We start from the raw sequence: 12,254 nt of genomic DNA, 5'->3' as shown, positions 1-12,254 counted from the left end.
AAATAGTCTACAATACAACAGATAATATACAAGACAGCAATAATATACACAATGAACTGAAGGATATGTGTGTTCATTCAAAGAAAGGTTTTCCTATGAATTAATTAGTAGAAAAGTAAATTTCTACTGTGCACTGTGGATTTCCTATGGAAGTTGTAGTGAGAAAGGTGTTTCTCAACATGCCATTAGGTCGTAAATGTATCTGGTGTCAGGGTTGCCATGGTAACCAGGGGGGGCCTGGTGTCGTTGCAGACATCCTGGCATCCAGTTTATTGGGTGAGGGGACTGTGACGATTTGTTAATCTAATGAATAACTGATTTGTTAAATCAAATGAAAAATTGTGTGTTTGATTGGTCCAGACGCTACAATTAATTACACCTAACATTAAAATTTTATATCAGAAATATATGTTCACATTGAATATTCAAATTAATGTGGAAAACGTGGAAACGTGGAAAAATATATAAGCTATTTTAAATATTTGTTAATTGAATCAATGAATGAAGGCCAGTATAGCATACTGATACTGATGCCTGTATACAATTATTTTTTTTATTAATTTCATTGTTTTAAACACATGAATGAGATTTGAGAGCAGCCAAGATAGTCAGTAAAAAGGAACTTAAATTGCTCAAACAACTTACACAGTTCGGTGTATGTTTTTTTTTTTTTTTTTTTTTATTTCTGGGCGAAAGCATATCATATGGGTTTGGAACAAGATAAGGATGAGTAAATGATGACAGAATTGTAATTTTTTGAATGAACTATCCCTGTAATCACAATTATGTTTCTTCCTCCTGCAGGAAAACCGAGGGTTTTCTTCAAAGAATTGAGAGGTCCAGCACTACCGTTTCTATGGCAGCAGGCAATTCCATACCAGCATCATCCTGGGTAAGACAGAGGCCATAGGCCTGAGTTCAAGCCTCTTGTGCATAGCTGTGGCACTGAGGTTACAGCCCAAGGCACTGGAATAATTTACACCAATTGATCTCTCTTTGATACATGTTTTCAAAGCAAACAGCCCTCACTCGGTAGCTTTCATTGACATGACATGTTGGACTGCAGCAATAGGGCCTTTCGCACCGCGGGAACCTTTTCATAGTACCAGAACTAATTGTAGAACTACCCACTTTTTGGTGTTTTCACACCGCCGGAACTGGGTGCGATTTTAGTACCGGACTGCCTTTTTCGAGAACCAAATTAGCTCCTACTCCAGAGCAGGGTCTAACCAGCACAACTGGTACTAATCGTGACGTAAGTAGACATTGATTGGCCAAACGCGTCCGAAAATGCCCCCACCCACCATGATTTAAAATGCTGTGTAAACATACTGTAAACATTGTGTCAACTTATTTCGCAAGTATGGAGAACAGTGATAGATGGACGGAGGCTGAAGTGCAGGCACATGCAAATGTAGCACTGCCAGTTGTCGATGGAGATTCTTAGTCCTCCTTTCCGTTCTTTCAATCGCTTTACGTATACGTCGACTTTCCATGTCCATTATTGTGAAACCCGCGAGACACAATAAAAACAGCTCCGATCACAGCGTCCTACATCCTCCTGTTGTTAATGTTGTTCTTCTTTGTTTCTGTTGTTGAACGCCGCGCATAAATGACGTCGCTGTCGACCGGCTTACGTCACTTCTTAGTACACACTGTCGGTGCGAATGCAACCCTTTAAATGGTACTGGGAAATAGTTTGCGCAAAATCGTCCTAGTACTTTAGTACTGTACATTTAGTTCTGGAACTGAGTCACTTTCGCACAAAGGCCCTAATGAGTCGGCCTGCTGCAGAGCTTGGTCTCCTCCAATTATCCCCTCATTAGCCTCACACCAGAGATCGCTGACTGAGTCCATCATAGAGCTTCCTCAGTTGTAAACATGCAGACTTCCGTTTTTACGGTCAGCCAGCGCAAAGACGCAAGTATTGCTTCTGAATGGTGAGGCAAGCAGAGTTCAGGGGACTTCCCAGAGTTCACAGCGAGCATGTCTCACAAAAGGCAGAGAGTGGTCTGTGAGAATGCAACAAAAAGAGAGACTGGGGTGGAATAACCTGTATGGTTTTATTGAAAGTACCTGGAAAGGAGCCAGTGTCTGAACCTGTGTTATAAGCGGGCTGACAGGATGCGTTTAAAGGCGTTAATTACAGCTAACCCACATGATTTCACTTGAATTTTAAGCAGGTTCGGTATGCTTCAGAATGCTCTTGTGGTCACCAAACAATGAGATATAGATCATGCTGTGCCTGTATTTTTTATTTTTTTTGGCAAACCTTTTCTAAAAAGTTCTGCTTGAAGAATCATTAAAAGTATGAAAATCTCAACCATGCTGGAGACAGCAGAAGGGGGTCATATTTAATCCCTAATTCTCAACTGGGATTATATAAATCCCTATTATATAAAGTTAAACGCAAATTAGCAAAATAATTGAAAGACATTCAGGACATCATAACAAGATTTTTAATGCTTTTGAAAGAAGTCTCATATGCTCACCAAGGCTGCTTTTAAAACAGTAATATTGTGAAATATTATTACAAGTTAAAATAATAATAATAACTAATAATAATTTTGCATGTTAATGTATTTTAAATTGTAATTTATTCCTGAGATGACTTGATTACTCCAGTCTTCAGTGTCACATGATCCTTCAAGAAACCTTTCTTACTATTATCAAAGTTGAAAACAGTGCTGCAATATTTTTGTGGAAACCATGCAAGTTTTTTTCTTCTATTTTTAGGATTCTTTTAATTAAAAGTTCAAAAGAACAGCATTTATTTGCAATAGGAATCTTTTGTAACATTATAACTGTTATATACTGCCACTTTTGGTCAAGTTTCCCTTAGTACATCATTAATTCATATTGCATATATACATCATCTACAGCATGCCAGTCTATTAGCAGCATACAATGACTTTAAGATATCGTTTTCCTACTTCCTCCCCAGCTCCACCTGTCTAGATCTGGTACAGGTATAAATATACTGTCTATCATGGCAAATATATTCAATATTCAAATTGAGAATATTTTTTCATTGCAAAGCAATGTCATATAGTACCACACATTTATTGTTTTGTAGTGACAAAAGTGACTACAGTGTCATCACTGACAGAGGCCTAGAATTTCACGTAATGAAATATATCAAATGTTAGGTAACAGGTCAAATAGAGGAGTTTGCTGCAGGGATTTTTTGACACATTTAGTGGCAATTTGCCCTGAGCCATGGTTAATTTCTGACCATGACTGGTGGGGATTGAGGGCGGGGCTGACTATGAGAGGTTTAAGGGCTGCCTCTTATGTTGTACAAACCACTAAAAGTGGCATCTCACAGCACTGTTAAAAATTGGAATTGTCTCGTGTCAAGCAAATAATGTTTTGTTGTGCGGCTTTCAAAACTGGTCTGCAATTGTTCCCTGTTTGAGACTTTTGAGGACTTCCCTCTGTAATGACTAATGGGGAAAATCCCTCTAATGGACAGATTGTGCATTAGGACTGTAGGGCCATGCTACACAACACATGCAACAGCGTTTTGAACAGGCACTGGCTCTCTCGGCTTACCTGGAGAGGAGGCCCTTCGATTGTGCTTTCTTTTGCTGTATTGACTTAAGTGGCTGGACAACCTCCAGGCCAAGTAATAAAATGCTCCACCCTAAATGTCGTAAGCCCGCCGATCAAAGTGTTTGTGGAAAGACGGGTTCTTGATGTGGTTTTGTGACCACTGAGAATTGTTATGCTTTCAGTGATGCTTCCACAAGACAGATTAATCTCCTCCATATCCTCTGTTTGTGCAAAGGATCCTTTGTATTGGCTTCCCAGGATGCCAGGCCCAGGTCGTCCCACCTATTCCCCTTACTCTCTGGCCATTTCAAACAGAGCAGCCCCTGCCTGCTTTCCCCGGGCCATCTGACCAAACACACAAAGGATCTCTTCAGCTTCCAGGCTCTCTGTTCGCCTCTCCTTACAGAGTCTTTCTGAACAGGGCCATGAGAATCTTAGAGAAACATCACAGCTGACACTCAGTTTTGCACTGAAATATGTGTCACCCTCAGGGGTCGTACTGTATTGGACAAAGGCTGGGATCCAGTGTGGATTTGTCTGCTCTGTTTAGTTGTTAGACAGTAAAACCCTCTAAGAGAAATGTCATATTTAAAACACTACTGTACACCCTAATATTTAAAAATTAAACAAGAAATATATTATTATTATTGCAATAATACTATTATACTGTAAAATAAATAAAAGCATTATTATTATTATTATTAAACTGTATATAGAGCAGCATTTACTGTGAACCATTTTGCTCTGAGACACTGAAAACAGCAGATCATGAGCTACTCGCGTGTAACTGAACACAGTGGCATGCTAAGCAGCCAATTATCATCTAATTATCAGTGAGTTACGGTTTGCTGTTTTTCGTAGTATTTGGTACACTGATTCATGAAAAACATATATTTTAAAGGGATTTGAAAATGCAGTCTTTTTTCCCCTCAGATTTAAACAATTCACAAGTCAAACTTCAGGTCATAAAAAAAAGGAAAACCGTATAAATATGGAATAATCACATCCCTAGTATTAAGCTGTTGTTCAGAACTTTATAAATCTTAAAGTTCTGGATGTTGATAACTAGTTTACTTGCTTATAACTGCCTCTGATGTCTTTAACCTTGCAAATTTTGTCAAATCCATTGACTGGTTCTTCTTCAAGTTTACCACCATTTGTTTTAATACTTAATTACCTTCTTAATATTTTCCACTGGACTCCCCAGTGTCCTTGCTCTTAGAAGGTTCATAAAGCCAACCAGTCAGATTAGAGACATTTTTATGTGTAGTATGCATAAGATCACCAGTGATCAGGATCGTTCCACACACATACAAATGAGCATATTTGGCCATGCTTCAAGGTATTTTTAAGTGTCTTGCACCATGAGAACTGCATTTTTAATACAGTGTCAAGTTCAAAATGGCGAAACTTCAAAAATGCACCTTGAGATGCAAGCATTCTATTCCCTTATGTTTTTTAACACAAAAATGCATCGTTTGTGAACAGCGACTAAAGGTGAGGCCACATTAGTGAAATTGCAGTGAAATTTCATGAGCAAAAAAGGTCCACTGTCTCGTTTCAATAGTGTAGAGATGTAAGAAGCACCACTCACACAGAAGTCACTTCCAAACCAAGCAGGTTTTTGTTTCTCGATGTGGCGAATTAATGTGACCAACTTGAAAAGGAGCAAAACTTGTGGAAGTTTTTTGCCCTTACGTGAAACTCCCAGTCGTGCAGATTCCTATTAGAATAACTGGATTTTGCACACAAAATTTCGTAGAGCGACGACAAATGTGACCACACCTTAAGAAACATGTTTAATCATGTATTTTTCAGGGCATTCAGGAAACCCAGCACAGTCACAAAAAAAAGGGCACATTCCTAGATTTCATTGTGTGGCCACTATTTCTTGACAGGCTAAATGTCATGACTACAGGGAAGCCAGAAGAGAAGAGGAGAATGCTGACCTGCTTAAGAAGAAAGAGGAGCAGAGGAGAAAGGTAAAGAACAGAGGAAGTGAAACAGATGGACTGAACTTACGAACATCACCTCCACTTTTGGTTCGCAGGAACACCACAGCTAAATGTCTGGGCTTTGCCAAGAAAAAGAACTAACTCTGCCTAGCATGTGCTATTGATTAGCATGTTCTCGGTTATAGAAGGTAGTCATGGATGGAGTATTGTAGGTGTTTTCCAGCTGGCTGTATAGTGGTATTTCTGTGGCTTTGAATGCCTCTATGTCGGTCAAACATGGACTTAATTCACTGATATGCATCGAAGACAAAAGGTCAGCCTGACCTATTATGTTGATATAGTTGTTTATTCATGCAAATATGTAATTAAATTGTTATAGCTACAGACCTTGAATGCCTTTACATAAGTAGAGGATACATTTCTGTTGGATATGAAATTTTCATTAACTTAATATTTCCAGGCAGAAATTTTGGAGGAACAACAAAAACAACAGGAGGAGGACAGGAAGAGATGGACTGGAGCTGACCATCGGCGGTATGGGCGCCTAATCATGACAGACCGCTAAAAAAGCCATGACTGTCAGAATTAATAAAGGAGTCTGAGACCACTAGTAAAAATGCTTATATTATGCATTTTTCTAATTTGATGCCATTTTTTTCATTACAAATTATATTGTCAACATTGCAATTTGAATGAAAAGTTCAATTGGAAAAATAGCATGAATTTCAGAATCCCTTAGTATTTTGGTTGCTTTAATGACGCCACAATGACTGTGTGAACTCCACAAGCTTGTGCAAAACCTGATAATCAGGTTCTCCAGCATGATTTGAGATGATTCAGAGGAGCATCGTGTGTTAAAATGATGCCAAAAGAAAGAAAGAGCTTATATTATGCATTTTTCTAATTTGATGCCATTTTTTTCATTACAAATTATATTGTCAACATTGCAATTTAAATGAAAAGTTCAATTGGAAAAATAGCATGAATTTCAGAATCCCTTAGTATTTTGGTTGCTTTAATGACTCCACAATGACTGTGTGAACTCCACAAGCTTGTGCAAAACCTGATAATCAGGTTCTCCAGCATGATTTGAGATGATTCAGAGGAGCATCGTGTGTTAAAATGATGCCAAAAGAAAGAAAGAAAGAAAGAAAGGAAAAATGAACCTGTCATGTATGATCCCTCCCCCCGTGAAACACCAAAGGAGATATTAAGTAGAATGTCTGAGCTGCACAATGGAAGTGGATGGGGATCAGAAAGAACAGGTTTCGTAACACATTTCGAACTTGTATATACCCTTGTGAAAAATAAGGTACTTATTGCAGAAATAGCATACTTTAATAGAATACACTTGTGTAATGTAAGAACGTAATGTTTTGGACACTTAATTGTTAATTGCAATTACATGAAAAAGTCTTATAGTTTAAATTTATGCAATTAGCTGAATGTTAATGTGCTTTCTGGCCACTTAAGTAGGACTTAAGTACATGTTTATATATAATTTCATAATTCTATTGTCTTTGAAAAGTGTACTGCTGAATGTACTGGCAAGCATTTAACTAAATATACTTCAGTGTAATTTCTGTTGAACTTGTATGTCATGTATTTATAAAAATATATTTGTAAATGCATATTTGTAATTAACATTTCAAATGTTCTCTTTAAATGTAGCATATTGAATAACACACTACAGTTAAAATTATAATTACTTTACATGTGTTTAGCATGTTAGTCAACATATCAAAATAAGTGTACTTTAAAGCATGACAAAAGATTATTATAACATAATGAGGTAAAATGTACTGTAAAGTAAAATGTTAAATTTGAAATGATTACAAAGTGTGTTAGGAAACTCTCTTTTAGTACACTTAAGTGGCCTTTTATTAGGCTACATTAATATTATATTATCTGTTAGTAGTTTTAATATACTTTAAGATTTTAAGCACACTTCAAGTGCACATTCAATACATTTCAGCATATTTCTTTTTCACAAGGTTAGAACCCTAGAAACCGTGCAAAACAGTTCTTTATTTTAAATGTATCGAAATCCTAAAATGTGTTGTACAGTTATAAATTAGAAAGATTTGGAATTTCAACGTGGTCTCAGACATCGGAACACCTCTGTACTAATCAAGTAGGAGTACTTCATTGCTCAGAACATGTTGTGAACCGTTCTGATGATGGATTACTCTCTTCAGGGTGAACATGGCCTTCCTAGACCGTATGGAGGCAAGTAATTCAGGAAGGGTGCCTAAACCCGTGACCCAAACCCCTGAAAGCAGTAATATCTGTCTGGATGATGACGATGATGATGACAAACCACAGGATACAGCCCTATCCACAGTACCCAACCCATCACAGGTCCACACAGACAGTGCAGAGGAGGATGGTGAGTCTTAAACTAGATTTATATGCATCTCCCATGGCACTGTGTGTGTTTAGGTCTGTTTCATTTCACAGCACCTCTGGAAATGTCTCCATTGCGTCGACTTCTCGAGTCTCAAAGCCTCCGCTTGTGTGCGCGATATTAAACAGATCTCACACCCCCGGTGCTGGACGGCATAGCACATTGTGTAAATAAAAATGTCCCGGCACTCCAGACACGTGATGCTTTTAGATCCCACTGTAATATACAAACTGTCTGCATGAGAGGTTAATGTCAATGAATCAGTAAACGCCAAACTCATTAGCGGCAAGCTGCATGGTTGATGTGTTTTTACTCTAGATTGTTTTGAGGTCCAAATTGCCTGTTGTGAAGTAAACTCATTTAGCCTGAGAGAAGCTTGAAATATTGGCATGCCTGTCTGACAACAGATTCATCAATTGTATGTATGAAGCAACTGCTGCAAAAACATCGGTTAGCTCTTCGAGATCCAGAATGGCTGCATTGTCATTACTTGGAAATGTGCCATTCTGTCTTCAGACTTGCCCTGCTGTAGTGTGGGTTAAAGAAATAGTCAATCCAAAAATGAAAATCAGTCAGTATTTACTTACCCTCATGTCGCTGTAAACCCGTGTGCTTTTATTTTTTCTGCAGAACACACAGGGAGAATCATAAAAAGACAGCATTCATACAGCATGTCTGTCACACTCTAAAAAGGACTTATAGCCTTAAGCACTATCGTAAATGCACCGTTAAAGGTATGTATTACTACCCTAAGGTACTAACATGCTCATTTTAGAGGTAAATAATGTACAAAGATACCCCTTCAATGGTACTGCCCCAGTGACAAGCTGTTGTATCCCCTTTTTGCTAATTTTTTCTTAACAGTGTATTATGGTACAGGTTGGACTTCAATAGCATCATAAAAATGTAATTGGTTCTCACAATCAAACCATTTGATTTCATTTGAGAGAGTTTATTGAACTTTTATAGTGTCCTTTTTGAAGTGTTAAAAGAAAAAGAGCTGCGTGAGGATTTAAAACTTCTGAGGTGTTCCACTGAAAAAAATAACAGCATTACAGGTTCAGAACAACATAACAGTGAGTAAATAATTGCAGATGCCATTTCTCCTTTGATGGACTGATCATTTTAAAAACAAAAAACAATCTTATACTGAATTTACTTCCTATCCGGGAATGGAGAACTATTGCTTATTCTATTCTGACAAACAGTCATGGAATTGTATGATTCATACATATTGCTTTAGCCTCCTTACTGGGATCTGCAAAGGACTTATGGTCCGATTCAGCCTGAATCTAGCTCCATATGTGGAGATCTTCACCTTTTTTTTTTGCCAAGAGGTGTGGCTGTTACGGCCAGATTTCCCATCTGTGTGATGGTGTGAGACAAATGTGCCATTCACGTTGAAACAGTCTGCATATCTTCTCAGATGCCTGATGACACATTATGTTTGTGTGTTCAGCATCACTTACATCTGAATCACCGCAAGGACCAAAGGTTGAGGTTTGGGGTCAGCCAGGTCCTCCGATTCTCAAACTCACACCTCTGTCTCTGATTACCAGAAACATTAGATGTGTTTGTCTCAGAACCAAGAGAGTCTCAGAATGACCTTTCGTCTGGCTGCGATTCTTCTTATTCACGGACCTGCCCTGGCTTATAATGCTTCAGAATATGAACACCATAAGTACAGTTAACAGGCTGAATGATGAGTTTTTAGATGTTTTCTATGTTTAATGCAAGACACTACAGGTGAATAGAGTAAACATTAACTAAAAGATATCACCATACTTTCCCCATTTGAATAATAACAGTAAATTAAAACAATTGTTTTCTTTTACAAGTTTTCTGAAATCCACTGTTTAAATATGCAATGAGGCATTGTCTAATTTTATATGCAATTATTTGCATATATTTTCATAACAGAAATGTGAATATTGGATAAAGCCTGGTTCAAAATCATTGTTTCATTTTGTTGACATATTAAAGCCAAAGGTGTTTACAAAGGGGATTTTGGATACCTCTTTTTAGTACTCCATAAATCAGAAAATACTATCAACAGTCAGAAAAAAATACATTTTCACCATGTTTTTAGGCATTAAATGTCAAATATATATCATGCAAATTAAATCTGAACAAACCCCTCTACAAAAACCTTCAGAATATAGATGGAAATAAAACTGGAAAGTGCATTTAAGTGCTACTGAAGTGGAGATTTCTGGCTAGAATTTTTTTTGAGAAAACAGCCTTTAAAGATATGTATTGTAATTGAAATCCACAGATGCAAATAGATCAAGTCGAATACTAAATGATCAAATGTGTATTTTGGATGTTTTCTTTCTATTAGCCTGATGGAAGTCAAGTTATCAAAGCGAAATAGCCCAAAATCTCAAAATTGACCACTGCCTCTAATGTAGATTCAAACTGTATATTTTTAAAGGTGAAGTGAGTAATTTCTACCCCACTAATATCACTGAATGTAATTGCTAAAATAATGACTTCTATTTTCCGAACAGCTCCACCCAAAAATCAACCTACCAATTAATTACTTATACAGCTGGCGATATTAAACTGTGATAAAAAATACCCACTTCACCTTCAATTATGTTTCTGTAGCTCAACTGCTAAAGCATAGCGCTAGCAATGTCAAAGTTGTTGGTTCGAGGCCCTTGAAATACATATAGCTTACCAAGAAAATGTACACCTTGAATGAACGCTTCTTTCTCTTTCAATTACTGTCATGAGTATTCCTTTCTCCACTTGCCTAATTTAATTTATTTTCTGTTGGCTTTTATGTCCAATGACGGCCTTCCTATCTATCCGGCATTCTTGGGATCTGTGTGTATGGGACATCTGTCTGCCATAGTGCTAGTTTTGTCCATTAGTGTGTGTTTTTTGTGGGACCAAGATGCAGTTGTTTGCGGAACAGGCTGGCAGAAGCACTGCGGTGGAGCCGAGTTCTCCCACCCTGTCTGTCCTGCTCCATGAACCAGATGAACCAGCAGGGAGGTCAATCTTGCGCTGCAGCACTGCAGCGCTGCACATTATTAGAAGGATGTGTGTGAGAGATTCAGCATCTGAAGTCTCTAGGAACAAGTGACCATGTTGCTCATAATTTTTTGGCAGCCTCACGCTCGCATTTTGTGCATGGAAATGCTAACGTAGTGTGATTCAGCTATGGAGATATTAGTTAAACTACTGTACATTAACAATTTGTTTGTGTTTTTCCTTGTAGATCATGACCATATGTGGACCTTGATCAAACTCCAGAATAGGTTTCCATACTATGAGCGAGATATGCTGGAGGAGATCGTCAAACAGTGCAATGGCAATTACCAGCAAGCATATGAGCTGCTTGATGTGTAAATACTTTGTCGTTTTGATCCTGAGTGATAGATTTATCCCAATGTTGTTTTGTGAGTAAATAATGATTTTTGGGTGAAGTGTCTCTTTAATTAATGAAAGTGGTGAGCTCTAACTAGTGTCCTTTGAACTGAAACAAAAACTTATTTTTTTAGTTTGTGCAGTTATTTTTGCTCTGACACAGAGAAAAGAAATCAAAACAATGAATCAAGATTTGAGTCTGCTGTGGGAACATTTATGGATCCCATGAGTACAATTCCCAGGCTAAATGATGTGCGTTCACAAAATCCAGAGGCTAATTTATAATGAGGTAAAGGACTAGAGGAATTCTGAACTCATCCACTATAGGGATGGACAGTGAAAAACCCAACCATCATACAGATCATTAGCTTCCTGAATGCTGTAAAGGTTTCTGCTAAATCTGCATGTATTTAAAAAGGCTGCCTCTATGTATGTGAAATAGAGTGCAACAGTCGGGTTCCTGAAGTAAAAATCCCATCCATTTTCTCCATGGAGAAATTATTTTTATATTTTAACAATAACTTATAAACTGTTAATGGCAGACCTACTTTGAGCTACCAGGTTGTTAAAGGGATAGTTCACCCAAAAATGAAAATGTGATGTTTATCTGCTTACCCTCAGGGCATCCAAGATGTAGGTGACTTTGTTTCTTCAGTAGATTTTTAACTCAAACCGTTGCAGTCTGTCAGTCTTATAATGGAAGTGAATGAGAATCACGGCTTTGAGAGTAAAAAAAAAAATTAAACAAATTAAAACCAAATTTTTTTTAATCAGTGGCATATGCTTTTGTTACAGCCATCATTTTGCATTATTTCATCTTTTTTTATGTGATGTTTATCTGCTTACCCTCAGGGCATCCAAGATGTAGGTGACTTTGTTTCTTCAGTAGATTTTTAACTCAAACCGTTGCAGTCTGTCAGTCTTATAATGGAAGTGAATGGGAATCACGGCTTTGAGAG

General features: G+C 37.6%; 1 protein-coding gene across 3 annotated transcripts in view; it reads left to right on the top strand.

Annotated features, from left to right (window-relative positions):
• LOC107561321 (trichohyalin-like) overlaps positions 1-11,911 on the top strand; it is a 25,234-nt gene extending 13,323 nt beyond the window's left edge. Inside the window, exons 7-11 of one of the 3 annotated variants that reach the window (XM_016245742.1) lie at positions 805-892; positions 5,454-5,537; positions 5,971-6,044; positions 7,709-7,899; positions 11,147-11,911. In XM_016245742.1, the coding sequence (XP_016101228.1) occupies positions 805-892; positions 5,454-5,537; positions 5,971-6,044; positions 7,709-7,899; positions 11,147-11,277 (568 nt within the window). In that variant the 3' untranslated portion in view covers positions 11,278-11,911. Of the gene's footprint in view, positions 1-804; positions 893-5,453; positions 5,538-5,970; positions 6,045-7,708; positions 7,900-8,547; positions 8,646-11,146 lie in introns of those variants that run through there. The other 2 variants (XM_016245743.1, XM_016245744.1) reach the window with 2 other exon arrangements.
• The last annotated feature ends 343 nt before the right edge of the window (positions 11,912-12,254 follow it).

Source organism: Sinocyclocheilus grahami, unplaced genomic scaffold, assembly GCF_001515645.1.
Source record: "Sinocyclocheilus grahami isolate Dianchi unplaced genomic scaffold, SAMN03320097.WGS_v1.1 scaffold766.1, whole genome shotgun sequence".
NCBI classification, from domain to species: Eukaryota; Metazoa; Chordata; class Actinopteri; order Cypriniformes; family Cyprinidae; genus Sinocyclocheilus; species Sinocyclocheilus grahami.
Note: the sequence above shows the minus strand (reverse complement) of the source record. Positions and strands in the feature narration are given on the sequence as shown.